The sequence below is a fragment of the Engystomops pustulosus genome, chromosome 10 (assembly GCF_040894005.1).
Source record: "Engystomops pustulosus chromosome 10, aEngPut4.maternal, whole genome shotgun sequence".
In the NCBI taxonomy this organism is placed as follows: Eukaryota; Metazoa; Chordata; class Amphibia; order Anura; family Leptodactylidae; genus Engystomops; species Engystomops pustulosus.
The window spans coordinates 57972553-57999395 of NC_092420.1; the positions used below are offsets into that span (position 1 = coordinate 57972553).

The 26843-nt window shown below is 39.4% G+C and overlaps 1 protein-coding gene across 5 annotated transcripts in view; it reads right to left on the reverse strand.

Moving 5' to 3' along the window:
* The window catches only part of LOC140104889 (glyoxal reductase-like), a 94037-nt gene that overhangs the window by 23691 nt on the left and 43503 nt on the right, over positions 1-26843 (reverse strand). For 3 of the 5 annotated variants that reach the window (XM_072128657.1, XM_072128655.1, XM_072128654.1), the window contains 3 exons: positions 23320-23411; positions 16952-17134; positions 16389-16448 (listed from right to left, as the gene is read on the reverse strand). In XM_072128657.1, the coding sequence (XP_071984758.1) occupies positions 16389-16448; positions 16952-17134; positions 23320-23411 (335 nt within the window). Of the gene's footprint in view, positions 1-15026; positions 15132-16388; positions 16449-16951; positions 17135-23319; positions 23412-26843 lie in introns of all 5 variants that reach the window. The other 2 variants (XM_072128658.1, XM_072128656.1) reach the window with 1 other exon arrangement.

The window sequence follows — 26843 nt, forward strand, 5'->3', positions numbered from 1 at the left end:
CTGTTGGAAGACCTTTTCTGGTGACTACCTCTTGAAGATCATCAAGAGAATGCCAAGAGTGTACAAAGCAGTAATCAAAGCAAAAGGTGGTTCATTTGAAGAACCTAAAATATTTTCAGTTGTTTCACACTTTTTTGTTAAGTATATAATTCATGAAAATACAGAAAACTCTTTGAATGTTGTGTGTCCAAACATTTAGTCTGTACTGTATATAAATGTATATGAGAATTATATAATGAGGTAAATTGCTAAAACATTATAAAATGCAATTGAAGTGATTATTGAGCTCATGGACCTAAGCCGTGGAGGTTGCTATTGTTTATTCACATGCCTCCTCCATGTGGACAGGATGTACTGTATACATAAATCCTAATTCACGGATCCCACAGCTATGGAGAAGCTTAGAAAAACAAACAGTATCTGCCTTCCTCAGAAGTCGTCTCTGGGAATATCTTTATTATTATCCTGTGCAGCCCGTGCAGGTGACACTTACATGGGGCTCTGACACTTAACATTGCAGCCCTTTTCCGTTTACAGAACCAGGGCTTCTATTTTGCAAAGCAAATTATACCTGGAAATGAGGTGGAATTGACAAAAATTTTATGGCCAAAAAATTGATGATTTGAACATGTTGATGGTTTTTCTGTTTGAACAGGTTGGAGTTTTTTTTGACACATGGATAGCTTATATGTTTATTTTTAAAAGTATTCTATGGAAAATAATTTAGAATTTTTAGATTTTTTCATTTTTTTACGCTTTTAAACTTTTTTTTTTCAAGCTTTGTAGAGTTTTAGAATAACAGGCCAGGGAGCATACTGGTATGGTGCTGCACATGTGCCCCAGTATTTATTTAATATTTATTTAAATAAATATTTGGTCAAGAAAGTATATTGTGTAGAACCTTTCCATTCCTAACCATCCCCTGGCGCTGTTACAGTTCCACTCACTGGTATCCTCTCTACTGAATGAAGGGTAAGTTTTTTCAGGTACATGCGCACAGTTGACTGTTGGGCAGCGTTTTAAGGATGATTTCAAGGCTTCTACAAAAAAAAACTACGGTAAAGCTTCACCTACGGTGTGGTGATGGTAAACAAAAGAACGGACGTGTCTACCTCAGAAGGCACTGTTTCCTTTTAATCTCTCCCATACAAGGTGCCAGGGCCACATTCAAGCACAGCATCTACAGGTTAACAGCCATGAACAGTACCAGAACCGACTGCAGCTGTCAGCGGCCGGTGTTTGCTGGATTACACATGGGGAGGGCTCCACAGCTGTTTTGGGGTGTCCTTTTGAGATATACCACCTGTCAAGGGGGATGCCCAAGACTGCAAATTCAGGTGAATTAGTCTCATCTGCAATACAAGTTTTCTAGGGGGAACAAAGGAAACTTTTTTTCTAACCTTAATTCACGCCTTGATTTTCTGCTTTTGCAAGTTCAGGAAGAAGTGCTTAATTTACAATGTAAAGCTTGGTACAGGGTAGAACGACTTCCCAGACTGTGATTAAAGCAAAGGAAATGCCAGCTTTTTAAAGATGCAAATAAAAGTTACATTAGTTTAAAATAGAACCTTTGAACCCTCTACTAGTGGATCCTGCACACTCAATGTCGCCTGCGATGTATACGCCGTGGCAGTGGGGGCAGGGGTTCCATAGTGAGGTGTATTGAAAAGTGAGCAGAAGATAAAAATTCAACTCCCAGTTGGCAATCAATTAAAAATAACCCTTAAATATAGAAAGCATCCTGCCTCAGCTTGAAGCCATAACAATTAAAAGGATAGATGATGAATAAAAGAAAACAAAATACCCCTTTAATTGGAAGCTTTGGGGTCATAAAAAACCCTTAAAGGAAATCTACCATCAAAATCCAAAATGACAAACCCGGGACACTTACTCATAGAACCAGGCACTGTGACTGTGGTAATCTTCTTAGAATTTATATTCTTCTAAAATCAATTTTTATAATTATGCTAATGAGTCAGAAGGGCTATGGTGGATGATATCGGAGGCCCTTGTGCTGCAGCTACACAGGTTATTTTACTGTCTCCGCCTCCCCCTGCTTCCTCTGCACTTCCCTGCTCCCTGTGCCTGAAGTAATCTCACAGTAGTAGAGGATGGAGGGAACAGCCTACAAAGCTGCAGTAAGAAGGGGCTCTGGTAACTCCCCAGAGCACATCTGGATTATTAGTATAGTAAGAGTTACTGGTTTATCATGCTTTATTTTTATGGTAATACCCCAGAACCTAAAGGCCGCTGCTAGAAATGTGGTGACTGATGCAAATATGTGACAATTTCCTGACATCTATGCACATTTATCTCCACTCTTCAAGTCCATTTTATTGCCTCTTTACAAAACTAAAGCTCATGCCGACAAATGATGATTACTTTTGTTTGCGTAAAAGATGCAATCCCAATAAATAAAAGAATTCTCATGATATCGTTGCATGGTTTTATGCTAATTTATAAACATCTTGTTACCAGAAGGGGTGAGAAAAGTAGGCAGACGGGCAGAAAGCAGTCCAAATTATATGCAATTATATACAAAATGTACAATGAAACCTGGACCTCCTAGACCTCCAGAAACCTGAGATTCAGTACATCCTACTCATTTTAAAGACTAGGATATGAAATTAATTTTTTTCTGTCTTTCACCTTATCTTGTGCATTATGTATGATGTACCGTGGCACAGCATAGAGAATGAAATATCTACATGGAGTGGATTATCTTTATGTAGTAATATTATATTGAGGTCACTAGAGCTATTCTACACCCAGGTCACTGTATCACATCTATGACTTGATTTTAGGGAGGGTTTAGTATCATAAATAGAAAGGGCATATGGTACTTGGAGTGTGTATAATTAGAAAACTGGGTCAGATTTGGCAGATGGCAAGTTTTGGGGAATTCTCACTAGATAGTAAATAGTAGAAATCATTCATCTGGGTGTTGTACCTAGATAACAGGTCTGAATATTTTTGGTTTCTTTAACGTGACTGGTGAGTGGAGTGCTTTTGTGCCCAATTTTAGCAAAATTTTAAATACATTTGAGAAATTATCAAAAGCCACAATTGATACATCTGTCTTTGAATGGTTTAAGGAATAAACAAATCCCACCGTGTGGGTGAAAATAAAAGCGATAAAGCTGTTTCCAAAAATGGTGCAAATCAATCATAAATTAGGTGGACTTTACAGTAAATGTAATGAAAGTCTACATATATAGATCTAGTTACATGGCCATTTTCTTTCAGTGAAGATGTCCTAGTTTGCTCTTTCTTAAGACTATAGTCTAGTGGATGAAAACATACGGAGCACTCAGAGCGCTCTGTGTAGGCGCATGGGCTGTCCCCAGCAAAGTTTTATCCAGAGTTCCAGACTATGGGAGATGCATGGGAGGAGTCCTTTATACGGTTGTGAGAGTGGATCGTAATAGAGTGAAGCTGAAGGTCCTGTGAGGAGCAAAGATTATATGTGTGATGGTACTGACTTATTAGTTCAGTGATATATGGTGAGTATAGGTTGTGGACGGCTTTGTATGTCATGGTTAGTATTTCAAATTGAATTTGCTGTGCAATGGGTAACCAGTGGAGAGACTGGCTGAGACGAAAGGCAAAGGAGAAGCGAGGAGACAGACGGTAGAGCTGGGCAGCATTGTTAAGGATAGATTGGAGAGTTTGCTGGGAGACCACAGAGAAAAATGTTGCAGTAGTCCAAGCAGGAAATGATGAAGGCATGAACTAGTAATTTTGTAGATTCTAGATTAAGAAAGGGTTCTTAAGATAGAGGATGGATGCAGCAGGTTGTAGTAAGGGATGGGATTTGAGGGTCAAAGTCAAGGATGACTCCAAGGCAGTGGACTTTAGAGACCAGAGAGAGTGTGGAGCCATGAATTGTGATGGTTAGGTCTGGTGGGAGGGATGCATTAGGTGGAGAAAAAATGTAGAGTTTTGTTCTGTCCATGTTTAGTTTTAGAAAACAATAAGAGAAGAAAGAGGATATGGCTGATAGACACGGAATTCCGGCTAGAAGAGAGGAAATAGATGGACCAGAAATATAGATCTGTGTGTCACCTGCATAAAAGTGGTATTGAAGGCCGTGTGACTTAATGATCTGTCCTAGGCCAGAGGTGTAGATGGAGAAGAGTAGGAGTCCCAGGACAGACCCTTGAGAGACGCGACAGGGGGTGACGTGAAGAGGTAGTAGAAGGTGGAGAGAAGAGTAGTGGTGTTTTGCCTTGGCAGCCAGTAGATCATTGGAGACTTTGGTCAGGGCAGTCTCGGTGGAGTTATTGACAAACTATAATCTGGTTTTTGACACAAAGAGCGAGTTGGAGGTAAGGTAGGAAGATAGTTTTAGATGGACATGTTGTTCCAGGAGTTTTGAAGCAAATGGAAGTACAGGCAGTCCCTGGATTACATACAAGATAGGTTCCTTGGATTGAAATAGGGCGATAGTTCAGCAGAGTAGATGGGTCCAGAGATGGCTTCTTTAGGATGGGTGTGACAGTTGCATGATTAAAGGGAGATGGAGCGATAATAGAGCTGGGATGAGCATAGTGGTGAGGTTTCGATGGATGTGGGCTAGCGCACAAGTAGTGAGATGTTAGCTTCCTGGCATTAAGGAAACTTTCTGGTCAGTAAGGGAAGGGAAGAGAAGATGGTTAAGTGGGAGGTGCATGTAAATAATTCTCCTCTCTTTATAGATTCTATACATCTATATTGAAAAGAAAACTTTAACTTTATATGTACTCAACTAATGTATTAGAAAAAGTGTCATTTTTGGTTTCAGTCATTTAGCCATTGCATGTTGTAAGAGATAGCTTGGCATGGATAGCAGGGGTATTCCCACACACAGAAAACATGACTGGAAGCAGAAGACGATTCCTGTTATCATATTACAAAAAATAAAACCCCTTTTAGGAGCACAATAGATTTATTTTTGTTGGACAAACCTATGAATAGTAGACATCAACAGTCTCTGTCTACAACAGTCTCTGACATGTCTCCCCAGATCTGGAAAACTTTGATGCAAATTAATTTTGATTTTCTTATTGTGTTTCCCACTCACCCCCTTTTCTTCTCGGACTTCATAGTGCTCAGCCTGACATAGCAGTCCCAGGATTAACTCATGGGCAGGCATAATAGGCTAGTGCCATGTGTTGAGCCCCTGACTCTTTCCCATGTATGAGACAAATATTCCGCTCAATTTGTCTTCTATACGATATGGATCAAATGCACATGAAAACAAGTAAACAAGAATTTGGTTACCAAAGCAAACAGTTGGCAGGAATATGACCAGGTAGATCATAGGCAATACAGGAGACAGATACAGGAGGACTGACTGTGCATATATTGATTCTGTGATTCTTATTACATGATAACCTGATTATCCCATGGTTTTTTTGGATGAAACTACTGGTTTGGCTATCCACTGCAGGCAACTTCAACCTCTCTGCCTCATAATAGTGCTGAATTACTAATACTGGAAGTGAAAAAAATGAAAACTGATAAGTTTGTCATTTATTCTCGATGGGGTCCATAATTTGCATACAGCATTTTATTAAAGAATAAAAACAAGCCAATATTCTGTTTTAGTATAATTCAAGTAAACAGCCTCCTTGGTGCTCAATATTGTAGCTCAACTATGTTTAATAAAATCCCAAACCAGCCCCAGTAACACCAAACCCTACTAAAGCTCAAACATCTAACAAAAATTTAATTCATGCTTTAATTTATTTACATTTTTTTTTTTATAAATACAGCAATACCGTTTTTCCTATTATTTTAAGGATCGACAGTCCGCAAGATAAATCAAGGAATTTAAGACTGCATGCCATACTTAACACTGAATGCCATAACTTGGAGCCTCTTAAATGTTAATTTGCGCTGCTGTACAGCTCCATACTACATAATATTTCCAAGTCTGCAATGCCTATACATGGCTCTTGTGTATTACAGCTCTCTAGCAGCTCAATGTATACATGTACCTCATTCATATTCAAGGTTGAGACACTATCAGAAATTTTATTTACAAAATAACATTATACTTTGAATTTTGGGCACTTACCGTATATACTTGAGTATAAGTCAACCCAAGAATAAGCTGAGGCCCATAATTTTACCACCAAAAACTGGGAAAACCTATTGACTCAAGTATAAACCGAGGGTGGGAAATGCAATGGTCACAGCCTTTCAGTATATAGCCAGCCAGCCCCCAGTAGTATATATCCAGCCAGCCCCCAGTAGTATACAGCCAGCCAGCTCCCAGTAGTATATAGCCAGCCAGCCCCCAGTAGTATATAGCCAGCCAGCCCCCAGTAGTATATATCCAGCCAGCCCCCAGTAGTATACAGCCAGCCAGCTCCCAGTAGTATACAGCCAGCCAGCCCCCAGTAGTATATAGCCAGCCAGCCCCCAGCATCATAGTGTGCACAGGCTGGCAGAGCGCATGGACGCATCTCTGCCGGCTAATACAGCAGAGAGAAGAAAGAAAAGCAGCCACACGGAGCATCGGGGAGCTGTGTCGGAAGGTGTGTATGTAAGTTTATTTTTTTATTGACTCGTGTATAAGCCTAAGTGAGGTTTTTCAGCACATGCTTTGTGCTGAAAAATTCAGCTTATACATGAGTATATACAGTAATTACCAAAAATATACCGTAGATGTAAGTATCAGGGCCATATACCAACATCTTTTGATCTGTCACATAAAATGTATCCTGCATTCTGTAACCCTAAATATGCATAAGTCAGTTATAATTAGTGATTTTGATATACTATATAGGTATATGGTATGTTGCTTAGTCAGATGTTACTTCTAGTTATAGGTTGCGTAAGAATGTAATTTTTATATTTGGGTGTGTAGATTGTTGATATAAGTTTACTACAAACTTCCTGCTTCTTTGTGGACATATTTTATTTTTAGTTATATATTCAATAAGTAACATGTGCAACTGTAAAAAAATAAAATCTTAAAGGGAACCGGTCACAATTGAGCTGCAGAGAGTGTGCCATAGAACAGATGGATCTATACAGGAGTATTGAACACGTCACCAATGTTCTGAGTAAACATATTTCTAAAGGAACATAATGGGGCACATTTATTTATCCAGTCACTGGAGTTCACAGAAAGTGTATTGTCCGTCTATAATGCTGCATGCGGCGATTCACTAAGATCATGCGCTTGAAATAATGAATTTGTCGCTTCCCCACATTGGTCCGACAGATTTCACCATCTTTTTTGTGGTGCATCTTTAACATAGGGCGTGCAACACAATTTGAAAATTAAATATGGTGCTTGGTCCGAATCAGTCGGACCATCCAACGGCACGCCCCCTAATTTGTGACGCATGGAATAATAATAATAATTCTTTATTTATGTAGCGCACACAGATTATGCAGTGCTGCACAAAGCATGACAAATTAGTCCCTTTCCCCAGGGGGCTCACAATTTAAACACCTACCATTATTTTTTTTTGGAGTGTGGGAGGAAACCGGAGTACCCGGAGGAAACCCACGCAAACACGGAGAGAACAAAAAAAAACTCTTTGCAGATGTTGACCTGGGTGGGACTAGAACCCAAAACTGCAAGGCTGAAAGGTGCTGCAAGGCTGAAGTGCTACCCACTCAGCCACCAAGGGTCTCGTGGACACAATCCCAGCGCAGAAACTTCTTAAATACCTGTGCAAGCCGTTTTAGCCATGAAGAACGCACACAGTCCGACAAAAGTGCAGCCCGCGACCCTTAGTAAATGAGCCCCGATGTTGGTAACAACCCATCCAATCGACACTGGCACAGACATCAACCCATACGACTTATCAAATCACACATGTTCATGAATGAAGGTATGTGTGATGATGAGAAATGACAGAATTCTAAAACGCAATTCAGATTTTGTTGGTGATGACAGCTTCAAGACACCTCCCATAGTCACGTGCTTTACTCAGGAGGGATTGTGGTCCACACTCTTCAAACGGTGTATAGAAAATTACAGACCAGTAGTATTGGCAGCAAAACAGCGTGAAGCAGTGAGCGGAAGTAGAAGCTTATCATTTTAGTGGCCTCTTATCTATGTATAATCATAATTTTTATCATTTTTAAAGAGTTGTGCAAAAAAATGTTTTTGGTCTGCAAAGGATAATTATAGATTAAAGGATAATAATAGATTCCTTCCTAACCTACATCTGAAGTTGGGTGTCGATTCCATGACAAGACTAGACTTCTTGAAAGTCAGACGTAGATATTTAAGGTAACATTGGAGGCCTAGTTTTTCCTTTTCTCATCCCAGAAAACTTATTTACACATTCCTTTGCTTCTTACAGAATATTTTTGAAAAACATTGTTATGCCTTATGTTGCTTATAGGTCGTCTGACGTCTAGTTTCCCTTATACAGTCTCATCGCACTGCACTTGATCTATGATAAGACAACTTCTACCTTCGTAGAGCTAAATTACTCCATTGGAAAGAAGTGAAATAAATGGAGACTGACAGCTTGTATTTATGTCTGTCTGTATCAGGGTTTGAGGTGAGAACATTTCTTTTATTTGTCGCTCATACCCGATGCGGTCAATAACTTGCATACACCAATGTTGTTTGTTTTTATTCTTTTTGTATCCTTCACACATTGATAAATATTTTTTGCTATTTTATATTGTTTTAGTATTTAAGTAACCAGACTCCCTATTGCTCAGTATTATGACTCTCTATGGCTGTTTACCCCTGCGGAGGACCATTTCATGGCACTCAGAGCCGGATTACATGTAGTAAAACCAGAGGACAGAGGTCACAAGAAACTGAAGGGAGAATGCAGACAAAAAACTAATAAAGCAATCAATAATGCAATCAAATGAAAGGGCAGTGGAGGATGAAGAAAAGTAGGTATTATAGGGACAGATATATAAATCTTGCTTCTACAGTAACCTAAGCACAGGATCTCTTCTACAACCATGTGTAAGAAAGTGTTTATCCCCCTGGCAATTGCATAAATAAAACTTCTTTCCATCACTTGAGCTGCAGGAACAGTTGAAAATTGCATAAAGAATATATGATAAAAGATCTTTTATGTAATATGTTTTCCCTAAAGCTAATTTACCATCAAACGCTGCTATCCATGGTCTCCTTCCTTCAAAAATCAAACTTTTAAAATTATGCTACTGAGTGTGAAGGGCTCTGGGGGGTGTTATCAGAGCTTATTTGTGCTATAACTTCACAGACTGTTACACTATCCCCCCCCCCCCACTCCTGCTAAGCACTTCCCCCCTCACCCTCTGCCTGATGGCTACAACCAACAAATATAAGAAGATGACCACAGTCACTGTGCCTGGACAAATGAGTAAGTGTTTCATTGTAAGTTTCCTTTAATAGGGTTGTTCACCTAAAACACAAAGCTGCTTTAATTCAACTTATAGTTTAAGTAAAATACTGTACATGCTGGCCTCCTGATCAGGCTGCTGGAGCTCCCATTCAGCAGCTGATAGGTGACATATTGTTTATGGACAGGTCACCTCTGCAGCCAATCACTGTCCTCCATGATGACCTCTACACAAGATACAACACTGGCTACCTATGCTAAAATAGTGGCCGAATCGGAGTTCCAGCAGTAGGACAGGGGGAGGGGATGACACTGGAATGTAGACAGGTAAAGTTATTTTAATTACTTTAACAATAAGCTATGGGTTGCGCCAACTATTTAAGTTATGCCCTACTCACAGGATAGGGGAGAACAAGGTGATCAGTGAGGTTGTGGATGACCCATTCTGACTAATGAATAGAGGTCTAGTCTATGTCCTGATGTTCCATTCAATTGTATAGTAGTGTCTGAAATAGTGTCACTGTTTATGGGAATGTCATTGTATAACTTGTCAGCAAAACTTGTCATCAGAAATGTGATTTTTAACTGGGGACAGCTTCCAATAGCCTATGCTATGCTGATTGCTATGCCTTTGTCAGCATTCTGAATAGTTTAATAAACATTACTTGGCTCCCTGCCAGCAGCGTGTGATGAGTCCCCAGGGGAAGCTGCAGCCTGTGTGTGCCTGTGTCTCCTCGTGCATTCTTCCTCTACTTCACACCATCCCCAAGTGATTTTGATCACTTGCATAAGTGATCAGACCCCCTAGGGTTTCAATTATCCTCAGGGGTCTAGAAATACAGTAAATAAAAACTGTTTCAAAAAATATTAACCTAAAAGTTAATATTTTTAGGTCCCTCTTTCCTTAGAATACAAATAAAAATAACTAAATATAAACAGGTTAGCTATTGCCGCAGCCCCAAATGCCTGTTCTATCAAAATATACAGTGGTGAACCCCGTAACGAAAAATAGTGCACAAATTTCTGAATCACCCCTGTTTCACAATATCACTTATAAATTTGAACAAAAAGTGATCAAAAAGACATACAGTTCAAAAAATACTTATTTTCACCATACATTTACCCCTAGGTACACGTTTGCAATGGAATTATACCATAATCTAGTTCAGATCCTGGTCACTCGGGGTCTACAGGTGTCTGACTTGTAATGTACTTCATGTGTTTTGTGAAAACTTACAAAGGTATATGCAAGTTCACCAAAACCACTTTTTCTCACTATTTTTGTAAGAGGCTGGTGGTACACTATATCTACTATTAGTGGTATTATTTTGGGCTCCGTAAGACGTATAAACTAAATACAGAAGGTGAAAACTGACAAACCACATTTTCTCACCATATTTCACACCTCTTTCTACCTTTGGTATTACTTTACCACTACACCTAATGAGAACTTTAACATTATAGAAACTTGTAAAATGTGCAAATGGATATCCTCTGAAGCTGCAGATATAGCCCGATGTAAGGAGGCAAGACCCTTACCCATATGTCCAGTAGTGATGGCAAACCTTTTAGACACAAGTGCCAAAACCCACATATTTTTCGCAAGGTGCCAATGCAACAATTTAAGCAGTAACTTATTACTCCCTGCTCTTTCACAGGTTTAAATTGTATAGGCACCTGAGGACACCACTACAGTAGAAAGAAGGAGAAGAAGTTTGGATTATACAGTAATACAGCAATTCAGTTATGAATGTGGTAGGCAACAATATTATGGGAATCTCTACGCCAGGTCAACATATTCTACAAGGCATTTGAAAGGCAATGTCTCAGGGGATGGATTTACCGCCTAGACTAAAGTAGCTTGCGGTTGGGCAAAGACAAGGCATAGTAAATCCCCCCTATGTGTTTGTCAAGCCTAAAGGTGCTACTTCCATTTTTTATTTTTGCTTACAGAATTGGTAAAACCCTACAATGTTCTACACGTGAGCCAAGTCCGCACATTAGAATGGGATAAACTAGGGATAAGTCCTCCTGGAGCATGTAATGCATCCATGGACTAAGTGAAAAAGGACAAAATATGATGTTAGTCATGTTAGTTAGTAATGACATGCTTGGTTAGCACACATAGGACAAGTACATGTCTGACTCCTAGTGATATAGTCACATTTTTAACTAAGGTAACTGTAAAAAACAAAAAACGTGACACTGGCGGATAAGATGTAGACAAATGATTAAGGTGTAAAAAAAGATGTAATTTAGAAAAATATAAGATTTCCCATTATCTACAAACAAATACATTTACCGGTAATCACAAATGGTAAACCCCTTTAAATCTCTCAAATTGTCAGTTAAAACCAGACTGAAACCACATCAGAACTGCGGACAATAACCTATATATATTGTAGTTAACCCTGGCACATTCTTATCGCATTCACATGACATTATTTACATGGATCTCATTCTATACTGTGTTTGTGGCTACTTATATTCCTGGGATTAGGTCAGTAAATCTCTTCTCCATTCACAAACTATTAACAATGGATTTTCTGTTAGCAGCCTGGGAGAATCCTTCTCGTACACCCAGTACAATACACCAGAAGAACAACATCCCTGACTCACTGTAGGATATCATTAAACATATTGGTGCTGAGGAAGTCATAACATAGTCTGTAGGATCCAGGGAGCCCGGAAATTAAGTCACATGATGAAATTATTAAAATTGCCTTTGCGGAAATTCTGGAAAATGTTGACTTCACGTCTAAAACAATGTTATCATTTTCTATTACATAACAGATTTTTATGTTATGAGTAAAAGTATGAACCTTTAAAGCAAACACTCCTCATGGTAATAATGATTCATGGTGGAAATAGGATAATCAACTCTACTTCAAAAAATAATTTGAGTGTTTTTTTGCTGCAGTTTGTGTCATCGATCCACATGGTTTGGACTATTGTTTGGTTAAACCTCTTATAGGTTTGACATGATGGAACTGCATCTTTTTCCAACCTTATCTATGTTACTATTATAATACTGTCCAGCTGATACACCTGAATTCACTGCTATATCATGTTTTAAAAGGGTTGTCTGAGAGTATGGAAAAATAACTAGGAGGTCCAGCAGAGGCTACATAAAATAATTTATTCCCCATGTTCCTTTTTGCCATGCCCCTGTTTGTTTACAGGGGCATCGAAGCTCGGCTTGGACTACTGCCCAGCGGCCCGGCATACCCACCCATCACTATGTTCCAGCACCCGATTCAGCGCTGGGACAGTGGTAGGGCGGACATGCTAGGTCGGAAGTTATCAGAGTTGAGCTTTTGCGACCCTGTAATCACAAAGGGGCATGGAGGGACTGCGTTGTGGGACACTAGGAGTGCGGGAAGAGGTAAATACATGCTATTATTTAATGCAGCCCATAGCAGCCACCCTCGCTATTTCTACAACTTTAAGGGGTCAGACAACCCCTTAAAGTTGTGCCCATTGCCTTCAAGTGAATTTGTTATGACCAACACAATCCTTGTGCCTGCAGAATTTACCTGACGGAAACATAAATTCTGCATATCACTTTTGTGATTATAGGGTGAGACTAGCTGTTAGATATTGCTCCATGCCTTCTGTGATAGAACAGTCTTGGAATTGGTAGATGACTTTGCAAGTTTCGCCAAAAGCCTGCAAAATTTAGACACTTATTACAGCTCATCTGGCAAGGAGGTGTGGTTTACTAAAAAGCGTCATGACCTATGTTTGTATGCAGACTGATATACATGTAAAAGAAATTCACTCATTTCATTAACAGACAGAGCCTATAGATAGGCAAGAGTGTCACGGTTTATCAGAAAGCAAATGTGAAACTTGGTGGATGCATGTTTATATATTTTTTAGAAATATTTCTCATAGGGTATTGCTATGCTTTTGCTATTAAAATTTCAGACTCAGTTGGATTTGGTCGATTATTAAAAGCCAATAAAAGCAAATAATATTGTTAACTTAGCTGATATGTTGCGAAGGTTAATTTTACACACAGGGCCAAAAGATATAGTCAGATGGATGGAAAATTAATTTCTCATTGGGATTTTGACCTCAACAATATTTTCAGGAGACATGTCTAATCCTAGAAAAACAACTTCACTATTGTCCACACTGGAGATTCCCCTAAAACCACTCTCTCCAAACTATTATTGTAATGATCACTAAGATAGGGTCAGGGAAAGCTAGAGGCATGTCATAATTTTTACATGATATACAGTGGGGGGTGGGGGGGAGTATTTAGTCAGTCACCAGTTGTACAAGTTATCCCACTGAGAGAGGTCTTTAATCAACATTATAGGTACAGCTCAACTATGAGAGGCAAAATAAATCCAGAAAATCACATTGTCTGATTTTTAAAAAATGTATTTGCAATTATGGTGGGAATTAAGTATTTGGTCACCTATAAACAAGCAAGATTTCTGTCTCTCACAGACCTGAAACTTCTTCTGTAAGAGGCTCCTCTGTCCCCCTTTCATTACCTGTAGTAATGGCTCCCGTTTGAACTTGTTATCAGTATAAAAGACACCAGTCCGCAACCTCAGAAAGTCACACTCCAAACTCCACTATAGTGAAGACCTAAGAGCTGTTGAAGGACACCAGAAACAAAATTGTAGACGCGCACCAGGCTGGGAAGACTGCATCTACAATAGGCAACAACTTGATACGAAGAAATCAAAGGTGGGAACAATCATTAGAAAATGGAAGACATACAAGACCTGTGATAATTTCCCTCTATCAGGAGCTCCACACAAGACCTCACCCCGAGGGGGTAAAAAATGTTCACAAGAACAGTGAGCACAAATCCCAGAACCACACGGGGGACCTAGCGAAGGACCTACAGAAAGCTGGGACCAACATAACAAAGGCTACTGTCAGTAAGGCTATATTCACACAAACATATGGGGGACATATATACGGCCGATATACGTCCCCATACATCGCTATGGACTCACGGTGCCTAACGGGAGCTGTACGGTGCAGCACACATGCGCCGCCGTACCACTCCGTACCCCATAGCAACAAACGACATGTCCTATCTTATTACAGAATATGGCGCCTTTCGCCATATATTCCTGTGGAGAGGGGCGGGGGTGAGCGGCGCTCTACCCCTCCTCCTTTCCCCAGGCACTGCCGTGGGCCTGCCGTGCTATGGTACGGCTGGCAACGGCAGTGTGAATGTAGCCTACGCACTACACCGCCAGGGACTTAGATCCTGCAGTTCCAAATGTGTCCCCCTGCTTAAGCCAGTGCAATGTGAATTTCTGTATTGGTTTTCTCTTTTTGAATTCTACCTATGATGTAAGTTACAGGCCTCTCTCATCTTTTTAAGTCAGAGAACTTGCACAATTAGTGGCCGACTAAATACTTTTTATCCCCAATGTATTTACATAAATCTAATTACTCTTTACTAATTTATATTCAGAAAGTAGACGCCTGGAGTAAAGGATTAAACTATTCAGTTTAGGTTATGACCATTTACATGAGAGCTTCCCTTGTCTTCTGTACCCATCAACTCCTATACGCAGGCAATCCATGACCTGGGCTTGCACTGGACTTTTGTCATCTCTTACGCTTATGTCTTCCATAAAATCCATATTTGCTTTGATATACAGTATAAAATGTGCATGTCATAAAAGTTCTTATCTCATATTACTAAACTAAGAAATAAAGTAAAATGTGTTAATGTAGTCAAACCTTGGATGGCTACAATACATTGGTCGGATCCCAGGACACGTGACGCCCATCATGCAGGGAATTTAAGGCGAGAACGTCCTCATCTGCTAGTGTGAAACCCAACACCTGAGGAGATGCAGGCTGGTTAGTGTGTAAGGAGAACAGGGGTTATTTTATACACACACCCTATGATAATACGTGTTCTCATATTCCTGACAAACACTACAGTTATTATAGGAATTCATGCAAAATTAGTTTAACTAATAAACATTAAACTGTCATTAGCAATTAGAGGTGTATGAAGGTCAGTGAACTACGGCTAAGGTAGGATATCTAAGACTTAACCTCATCTATTTAGATCAGTGGATGTCTGAGTCTTAGGAAATCAGCGGTTTGCAGCGGCTCCATTGCTCGCCAGCATCATTCACGTCTTCCGAGGCTTGGCCTGTACATGTATTTATGGTGGTGCTTGGTTGTAGTAAGCAATGAGGGTGGAGAACAAAAGACCCCTCCCATTCTAAAACTGATATCCTATCACAAGGCTTCCTAACACACCGGATTAATGTGGAGTCAGATCCAACTTCTAACACAAATGGGCTCGGTCAGTGGAAACAGCTGGATCCCAATCATGGAGCACAGTAGAGTGGATGGGATTCCCTGCATCATAGAAATACATGATGCAAGGTGTCCCTGTCTGTACAGTGCTTGGTTCTAGAATTCTGAGTCTGCAGACCGAGCACGTTAACAGGCAAGGGGTCTAAATATTGATGGCCAATCCGAGGCAAGCCATTTATTGCGAAGTTCTGTATAATGGCTTTAAATATATATTATAATGATAAAGTCCCACTAAGCTGGCCAGTAAAATCTCATTTTATTAACACCAGCTGTATTCTTTAACTCACAGTTTTTCTATGAGATGAACTTGGCATTTCTCATTATTTAGACTGAGAAATTGGAGAGCCCCTCACATGTCCAAGGTAGCTGTTATAAATGACATGACCATGGCGGGGCAATGCTGGACGCTTGGATGAAATACTTCATCCTACTGCATTGTCGGACCACAATGATTGACATTTTGTGATACGACACTTCTCCCTTTCTGTTGTTTTAAGCTAGAGCCACGAGATGAGAAAATCTGTGTATTTTCCTGTTGTGATTAGACCTGTGAATGGAGCTGTCTATCTTATATTATCAGCCCTAGTAATGGACAGCTTTGTTATTCCTAGTGGTGACATCATGATACTGGGTGACATACCATATGTGAAACCTGTGTGAGTAAATGGGGCCCATACACTGGGTCTGCTGTCCGTGCCCATCACTGCCAAGGATATATCGTGCATTGTACATTACTTGCAGGTATATATGAGTAGTTACCAGCCTCACCTGACAATTCTCTTGGATTCTGCTCTCTTTTGTTGACTTTGGGATGGTAACAATGCCATTCTGTGGAGAGTAAAAAAAGTAATTTAATTGTATGTTCTGTAATATATAATGTCAGTGTTATTAGTCTTTAAACATCTTAGGACAATTTCTTGTGTTTGTGTAACACATGTAAGATGGTTCCACAATATGAGTTAAAAGCTGCTGTGTTGCAGCTCACTGACTACATTGTTATATCTAAGTATCTTGGATACACTATGGATACATAATAATAATATTACCTTTATTTATATAGCACACACAGATTACACAGCGCTGCAAAGAGCTTGCCAAATCGGTCCCTGTCCCCAATGGGAAACTAGAGGACCCGGAGGAAACCCACGCAAACACAGAGAGAACATAAAAACTCTTTGCAGATGTTGAACCCTGGGACTTGAACCCAGGTTCCCAGCGCTCTAAGGCTGTAATGCTGACCACTAAGCCACCATGCTGCCCCATAGATATATATTTTATATTGTCGTTCCAATAATATGTGAAAACCAGAATCATCAAGTCAACATCTTCACCTGGATGCTCCAGCGAATACAAATCTGAGCCGGCGTCTTCCCATACTGCTTTGCAAGCCTTAGAACTACTGGATGTGTCAGCGCCTGACCCTTAGCCAGAGGACAGTATCCACCAAATACAATATTATTTCTCTTACAATAATCCACCAGCTCCTGTGGCCTCTGAAAAGGATGATATTCCACCTGTAAGAAGTGAGCAGGGAGAAAGTAAAGGACAAGGTGAAGACCATTATCAAGTCAAGAGATTTAAAACACAACAAAAATCCATACGTTTTTAAAGTGGTTTTCCATTCACAACAAATTTTCTGCAGGATAGGAGATAACTTGATGTTCGATGGGGGTGTCAGTGGTAGTACTCCCAAGGATTATGAGATCGAGAGTTTGTTGTACACCTACTGTACCCCAAAAGAATGGAATGGGGGGTTAGGGCATGCACACTGCCACTCCAATCTCTTTCTATGGGACTGACAGAGATAGCCGCATACTGCCCTTGGCTATATCCATCAGCACCATACAGATGAATGACTGGCTGCTCTGTTCATCTGGGTTGCAAAGGACCCTCATTCTTGTTTTTCCACCACTGGGATCCCCACTGATCTCCTATTCCAGTGGTGGAGAACCTATGGCACGGGTGCCAAAGGCGGCACTCAGAGCTCTTTCTGTGGGCACCCGGACCATCACCCCAGCGCACCAGACAGAACTCAAAGAATCTTCCTGCAGTCCCAAGCAACTTAAAAGATGCGGCTTTCAGTCATATTTTGATACTTACTTTGCTACTTGGGACTGTAGGAAGAGGGAGAATTAGACAGGGTCGAATTATTTTTGGAGGACCTCCTACTGGCCCCAGAAGGGAACTGGAAAGAAGCTAAAATGATAAAAATGTTCAATCTTTCTACTGTGATGCTGTCCTCAGGAGGCCAATATGATTGAAAGTTGTTTAACTGGGAGCAATAAGTTACTGCTTTAATTTTTGGTTGGCACCAAGTGATAAATAAGCAGGGTTTTGGGTTGCAGTTTGGGCACTCGGCCTCTAAAAGGTTCGCCATCACTGTCCTATTCTATGGATAGCGGAAAACTTGATTTTACTTACAAGTTCCTGGACAAACCCTTTAAGGAATCATAATATGTTATTTAGCAAGTGGCCAAATCCAGGTCAAAATTGTGACCATGAATGCCGCTTCTACTTCTACAATTTTGGAAATAACTATATTTCCAATTCTGGAGCTTTGTGTGCCATGTTCCATGTCTGTTTGCTATTGAAGATGGTAATTACATTTTTTTAGCAAAGTAGGGCAAATACCTCCTTTCTTCATATCTAATTTCTCTATTCTTCTCAAAGTGTGAAATGTGATTTTAAGCAAGTGAATATAAGAACGCATTGAATGAATACCAAGTTGCTGAGAGACTAAAGTCTTTGCAGAACACACACATTCACATTAGCAATTCCGGGCAGAACTCTTACAGAAAAGAGGTTAAGGGACAACCGGGTCATCCCTTTCTCCATTCACAAGCTCTCCTGACATGCTTTGTCCTTTGTAGAAGCCACTTCATTCTGAAACTGAAAAGTCTCGTCCATCCACCCTGGAGCCACTAAACAAAACTCAAGCACAGTTTGTCCCCATAGCTGGCCAAAAAAAGAGAGAGCACAACAAGTAGAGAAGCCGACAGAGAGACAACTAGATGAGAAGTTGTCAGAAAGGAGAAAGACAACCGAGAAGATTAGGGGGAGGAAAGCAGAATTACGGGGGAAAGAGAAAGGAGTGGGAAAAGAGAGAGCGTTCCCACAGAGAGGAAGTCCACAATGCAGGCTAGGAAAAATACATTCACTCAAGTACAATCTGTTCCCCCTGTGAAGGATACAATACAATTACTAACACAACACATATAGTATACATTGTGCTGCTGTTTACATGATCTCATGACTCTATTCACCAGGTTTAGCTCATATTCTTCTTTTATACAACAAACCATAACAATAACTTTCCCCCTACTGTCAGGAACAGGAGCAAGAAGAATTATCCGTAATGACTAAGGTCAAGGAAACAAGAAGCGCTGCCGCAAGAAAAACAGCCAACCCTATGCTCAAACAATGCAGAGTTTTAGTATAAGATGTAAAGGGTGTGTCAAGCTGACAATACATTTTAAAAAAGAATCTCATCATTTTTAAATCAGGAACTTGTTTGCATTTTTCCTGACTCCACACACCTGGAAATTGGGCCTCTTTAATTAACCCCTTCACAACTGCCATACGGCTATGTACATCCTATATCCACATGGCCCATGCAGATAATACATATTGACCTGGACATTAAGGTACCAATGACAACTCGCCATGAAAGGGTTGAACATATCCTTCATCCTGACTGTGGCCTCTCAGGCAACCAATCCAGTTCCATGCTTTTCGTTGATAAAGAGAAATCAACTCCGAGAGCCTTCATCAGGTCCCAGGTTTAGGTCCTAGGATTCAAGGCATGCCTCAGATGTCTGTTTAGGAGTTTTCTATCTCTGTTTACGAGTTTTGTAGTGATTTTTTTGTTGCCCAAGTTTTTCTGAATGGCCATCTTAACCAATAGCAATAATGCAACTTTCTATTAATATTGCAGCCAAGCTTGAAGGATACAACGCAGGAGATGGAGGAACTGGAAATACTCATTATGTGAAAACAGTTTTCTTGTCTTACGTCTATCCTGAGATATGATAACTTGAAGCTACATACAAAAAGAGAGATCCTGATGACAACATTTCCTGTTCTGATTCCTGTCAGGAGCAGTGCTGCCATGAAGAATGGATAGGCTCATAATCAGCAAATACACACATGTCCCCACATTAACACACATCACTATGTGCCACTATTCAGATAGGATGCAGATATTGTTGTACAGTGCTTGATGATTAGGGTCCACAGGATAGGTTTTCAGGATAACCTGACAAAAATCTGAATAGGAAATGTTGTCATCACAATCTTTTAAGAATACATCATTAGCGAACTTCAAACGATCAACTCTCTGCATCCGAGCAAGAGGATACAAACTTGTTTTTAACTTTTTGTACTTTAATTTTCTGATCTTCTTAAACATAAAAGACCCCTTTAAAGTTAAATAACCGGGATATTCATAGATTACATTTTCATGAATTATCCAAGTATTTAACAGATCATGTTTGTTTGTTCTTCTTGAGAACATTTAATAAGGTCAAGAAAGAGTTCTGGGTAGACATGGTATGTCTATTGCTTCATCACTTACTCCACTGATTATGTGCTAGCAAATAAAATTCAACATATGATATATGACAGCTAGGAGAAATATATATATATTAGTAAAAAGCGGGCAGCACTCCATGGTTCAAATTTCAAAATAAAAGGTGAACTTTATTGAACAAGTGGCGACGTTTCGGTGTGTGACACCTTCATCAACTTGATGAAGGTGTCACACACCGAAACGTCGCCACTTGTTCAATAAAGTTCACCTTTTATTTTGAAATTTGAACCATGGAGTGCTGCCCGCTTTTTACTTTATTAATCTACAAGAGGATCAAGCCAGAACCTTTGGGGGCGCTGCGCCCCTCCTTATTAGGAGTCTATAAGATTGTGCTGACTTGGATTTTACTTCTTCTATATATATGTGTATATATATATATATATATATATATATATATATATATATATATATATAATGCCCTGAAATAATTGCAATAGTGAACCGTCAATAATTGTGATTATTTCACCCTTCACAACATCTCCATAGTCCTGAAAGTTTGCAGGATATAACACAATTCTATGCTAGACAGGACCTGGCATAGAATTGTCTACCTGCCGCAGCTCCCCGCCAGATATATCAAGAGATCGGAGCTGAGGATTGGGGCCAACCTCATAATTGGTGCACGGCGTATGAGGAGTATGAGGGGTTTAACAAGGAATAGAAATGATGGAAGAATGCTGTCCTTTTAAACTGAACCTACTCATGGCGTTAGCTCTAAAAGCTGCAGCAAGCTACATATAGCATAGAGATATTGATTGGGTCATGTATGCGGTTTTTCATTACACCCCCCACCACACACACACACTTTCTCTAAAGGAGTTATGGTTATGGCAAAACCACAATCCATCTCCAAATTTATCATCAAGCCTCCTCCAAAGTTGCTATAGATTTAATTAAATCAAACCATCATAATTTAAGTACGTCATCTCCAGAATTGGGGCACTAATGGGTCTTCATAAATATACTTCATAAATATGCTTTTTTCCTTCTGTTCTTAAGCTGCTGAGGGGCAAATGCAACAGTGAAATGGTTGTGACAAATAAGATATCCAACACCTTACTATAGTATATCCTGAATGGATACATTTTATAGGGGCACATAAGCGCAGTTGAACTTGATGGTTGTTGTGGAATGATCTCACTGTTGAGCAATTACAAAGGAATTTACAGAAAAAATAACATGCGGAAAACAATCAGGAGCAGCCAACATTAAACATTTCTTTCCCAGTAATACGGAAAGCTGGTCATTTCCTGCTTCATATCTTTAGTACAAGTTGTCTCTACCATCGACAATGGTGTGAAAACAATTAGTTGGCTGGGACTCAAGGAGAATGGGGACTCTCCTATGTTGGGAGGAGTTTGAGAATTGGCGTCATCAGGAAAAACTGGAGGACCTGGAAGGGGAAACCTAGTAATGTAGACTTCAAAAACTCCCGTAAGAATATTAAACAGGAAGAAAGTCATATTCCAGGGCAATGAGCCACAAAAAGTCCAACAAAATTTCATAACAATATCTCTGAAGTAGTCATCACCTCATCAGTAACTAATGAAAAATGAGATGCCCTTACCATAATCTTGACCTTTTTTGGTTGTATTATTTTTGTTTCTAAAACCTTTCAGTTATCTTTGTTCCATGTAAATTAAATTGTTTGTAATGTTCACATTAAAAGGTTTAGTTATTAAAGAAGAAAAATTCATATCAATGTACCAAGGTTCCCATAAAATATGATCAAAGCTCTGCCAGATACTCTCCAGAAAGACCAGAATTGATATTTAAATTAATACAGAACAGGTTAGATTTTTCTTGGCCAATTTTATCTGCTACTCAACATTTCTCGACATCTAGAAAGAACTCGTAAATGGGGAGATCATCAGTTATACCAGTTTCAGACCTAAAAAGGCTTTTCTTTTCTTTGCTCCTTTCTTCTCCTGTAGTGAGCAGTGTTTTTCAGGTTAAGATAAGAATAGGAGGCTAGAGATTAACTCTTTACAGGCAGAGAGAATATTGTATTAAATTATTCAACTCTGTAGGCAGATAAGACTATCTAGTAATTGTAATTAAAACGATTAAGTGCTTAGAAACTTTATCAGCTTCTTATCTACTAGCTCTCAGTCTATAGTTGGTGAATTAGCCCAGGTATCCTAGTGCTTATCACTATTGTATATGAAGCAGTAGACTGTCCATTCAGCTATGAGAATCAAACTGCTAAAGTTAAGTTTAGTAACCAAGAAACCATGGAGGTGCTCCTATATTGCCAGCCAGACTGCCCTATCACATCACAGGAAATCTGAGATAGGAAATATACTGCACAAAGTGACATCCATCTGGTCAACCTCCCTACTCTATAACTTGGTTCCTTTAGATTAGACCAGATCCAGAGAAAGATGTCTATGGGGGTTATTTATCATTAGTTTTCTGGTCTTTTTGGTGCAAAAAAGTTTCAAAAATTTGCATTGAGCTTTTCTGGGACTTTTCACTGATAAAAAGTCTCACAGGGCTATTTCTGCGACTTCATTAATATAGCATAAACATAGAACTACTGCTAGTGCAACACCAGATTCATTACTTGGGATTTTTACAAAAAGTCCCATAAAATGTATAATATCTTCTCCAGTCCCCTGCTGGTGTATGTGCTGGGACATTTTATGCATTTTGATACTTTTTTGGGACTTTTTGAAAAAAATAATAGTCTATAAGAACATTTATTAATGGGCCATAGCCACTTTTATGAATCTGAGTTTGGAGTTCGAAAAAAATAGACAAAGAACTGTCCTGAGCACCTGCCTCATGATAAAAAGACTTTATGTCTTTTATTCCACATTTGATTTAATCTGTTTTAGTTCTAACAGATAAAAATACAATACAGGTAATAAGGGCATAACTCCCTATATCTCTATATAGGAACAAACAACTGTTATTTTTTGGTGTAAACTAGTAGTGGATTTGTCTACACTAACATGCACCAAAAAAAGATGCTGAGCCTTAGTAAATGAGGACCAATTTTTCCTAAATTATCTCACTGACCAAATGAACAAAACAAACAAAAACTGTAAAAAGTAAACTTTTTTACTATTTGTATATCCATGTTATTTTTGTTTTCAATAGCTTTACCTGGTTGAGGTGAGGAACCACATCACAATCTTCTTTCAGCTGCTCCAGGTGATGTGTGAGAAAGTTGCTAACGCCAATAGAACGACAGATTCCTGGTAAATAAGCAGTGTATTTATGAAACATCAGGTTTTAAATTATCACAGTTGTAATAAGTATTTTTAGGTTCCATCAATGACCCATCATGGCTGGAAGTACAGCACGTAAATGCGCAGCCAATGTGTCGCTGCAGCAGCCATCCATAAGACATCATTAAACAAAGAGCAATGGGGACCACCGGTGATATAGCACTGGATCAGTGCAGGTAGGAAGTGGTCATTAATGTTTCCTGTTTTATATTTCTAGTATCTGGTATTGGTTGTCAATGGGAGGCGTTTACTAAGAGCTTCACCAAATCTTCCATAGAGTTACACTGTTACACAAGCTCAATGGATATAGATATATGCTCTCAGACATCTCCCTTTATATCACTACATTATTCTTTTTTAAGTATATAATTACCGTAATACAGTTAATTTGAATTAATACAAATATAAAAGACACAGAATAAGTGCTGATTCAGAAGGGCATGTCCGCTGCACATCCGCAAAAAACGTGGACGTGTTCCTATTGTATCCGCATCAGTTTTTTTCCCATCAGTGTGTCATCGTTTTTTTTTTTATACCTTCAGAAAAACGGATGGATTTCTAATCTACTTTTTGCCCTGTCCAGTTGATTGCCTAGCAACATCTGATAAAAACAGACTGCATATGGATGTCATCCATGATTTTTAGCGGATCCATTGACTTTTATTGTGGTCCATGGTCTGCATGTGAGAAAAACAAAAGTGTGTGTTGCAATTTTTATCTCAATGTCTGCACATTTTATTAAAAAAAAACTGACATGTGAGCAGACCCATAGGAATCAATGAATCCAGATGTCATCCGCATAAAAAATGTATAGCATATGGACATCAAAAATACCCATTTGAAAGAGCCCTAAATTATGCATTTTATATTAACAGTACTAGGACAACCTTTACTATACATATAATAAACTGTCATAAAAAACTTCTTGCTGGTTGACTATTATAGGGTTCGATATTGCTGTTTCACCATACTGTGATGTAAACTGTACGGTTGGTACTATATTTTTCACTTACCTCTGCTGATCCCACTTATGCCCCCTTATCCCCTGCTTATCCCCCCATGGTGCGTTACTGCATATACTGTATATAATATGGATTCCAGGAATGTTTACAGTCTTGACACATTACATGTGTATCACCTCATTCATTCATGTGAGAATGCCTAGATTTTGACATATCCCCAGTGCCAGTCTGTTTTTCAATGTGGATTTTTCTCCTCCTTTTATTTTATGTGTTTTTAAAGAAAATCTACCATTTGACATACTTTGAGAATGCTGCAGCTATACTGATGCAGGTACATATCTTGTTTAATCCCTGAGCTGAGTGGCTTTGCTGAAAAAACAATTAGAACATTCAGGATAATAATGAGGCTCTGTCAATCCTTTCCCTGGCTCAGTGCTTTCCTTCTTTACATTAGTTATGCACTGCACCAGAGAATGATGTAATCAGTGTTATCATGGAGAGACAGAAGTAATCAATCACTGCACCATCCCCCAGCTTTTGTATATGAGTGATCCAGCTCAAGATGATAAGTCATTTCTAGACTGTTTAAAAAACTCTGTGAAATGTGTTTATCAACAGCAGGCCGAAGCAACCAGCTTTCCCAAGGTCCTGAATGTTATAATTGTTTTTCAGCAAAACCACTCAGTTCAGGGATTAAACAAGATAGGTGCCAGCATCAGTGTAGCTACAGCATTCTCAAGGTATGTTTGATTCATAATGCATGAAATCAAATGGTAGGTTTCCTTTAATGTTTACAAGATAAAGTATATTTGGCTGAATTGTGTTTTTTGGTCTTTATTTTATCAACAAGTAGTCATTTCTCTTTATTCTTTACATAACATCCACAAAGACACCTAGGTATGTTCTGATCATGCTTCTACTCCAGGGCAGATCTCAGCTTGCAGTCCTTCAATTGGAATTTTAAAGGTCACTTCTTTTGGCTATAAGATGTATCCTGGTTGAATGAATGGCTCTTACCGACAAGTTTAATGGCAGGGGTTAGAGAAAGCTTTGATCCCTGCCATTTAACCACTGCTTCTGTTGCTGGTGCCAATGGGTTGTCATGGAAGACAAGTGACTAACAAAGGTTCCTATATCTGTCATATACAGTTGCCAACTGCATACTCCTGACAGAATGGGGCTCATTTACTTAACCGGTCCAGTCACGATCCAGCGGCGCGTTCTCCAAAGAGGATTCGGGTTCTGCTGGGATCTACTATGGTCTGTGCGCCCGATGTCCATCAGGTGTTGCTGTTGCGCTGAGGTTCGCCGGAGTTCACCTTCTTCTCTTCTGTGCATGTAAGTGTGTGTCAAGCGACACAAATTCTTTTTTAAATACTGCGTTTTTTCCGAATCCGTCGGGTTTTCCGACGGCCACGTCCCTGATTTCTGTTGCATGCAAGCCGGCGCCAAGGCAACACAATCTGATTGCGTGCGCCAAAAACCCAGGGCAATTCAGGGAAAAATGGCGCAAAACGGTAATATTCGGGAAACCCGGCAATTCGGCCCCTTATTAAATGAGCCCTAATGTCTTCAGAAAAACAAAGATGGCTGTTCTGATTGTATGCTATGTAACAACTCTGTTCACATCTCAGTTATGATTACTATTCATAAGAGTAACCACAATCCAGCGCCAATCTGTCATAGGACACATACCATTGGCGCCTGATGGACTACTCTAGCTGGTTTCATGGTTTCATGATTTTGACTAGTAAAATGTGGCTGTGTGTAGAATACATAATTGATTCTTTTATAATACAAACCACTTACTTCCTAAAATACTAAACTTTTGTTCAACTCAGCGGATTTGTGTCTTTACTCACAGGCTTCTGCTTTCACTGTTTAAATAGTGCCATGTGCCTGAGGTTACTTCTGTCGAAATTAATAATGGGTCAAAACAATATTCTTCACAGATAACCAGTACTATTTTAGCATTAATTCTGAAGGCAAAATATCTATTCTAAGGTGAATGGGACATTTTGCTGAAAACTTAGCTCAGAGTGGTAACCTAGAAGTAGAGTGCAGGTTGTAGACTACAAGCAATGCAAGATCATATTAATAAAATGACCAATGCCCCCTTTAACTTAGGGTATCGTTAAGATGGTACCATCGCCCTGAGCTGATCATTGCAGAACGAAGTGTTTACTGTACAGTTCAATGCTAAACCTTCATGTGATAGAACTTTTTAAGGTTTCTGGCAACCATAAATCCAGGTAATTTCTACAGCTATTCCACAAGAATTTCTAGTATCAAATCTACAAAAATGTATGGGAAATTCTGCATATGGAATTATCCTGTAGAAAACAGATATCCCGTCCCCTGTAGTTTCTGTATAGAGGCGGTCGCCAAGTTACGTACAAGATAGGTTCTTTAGGTTTGTTCTTAAGTTGAATTTGTA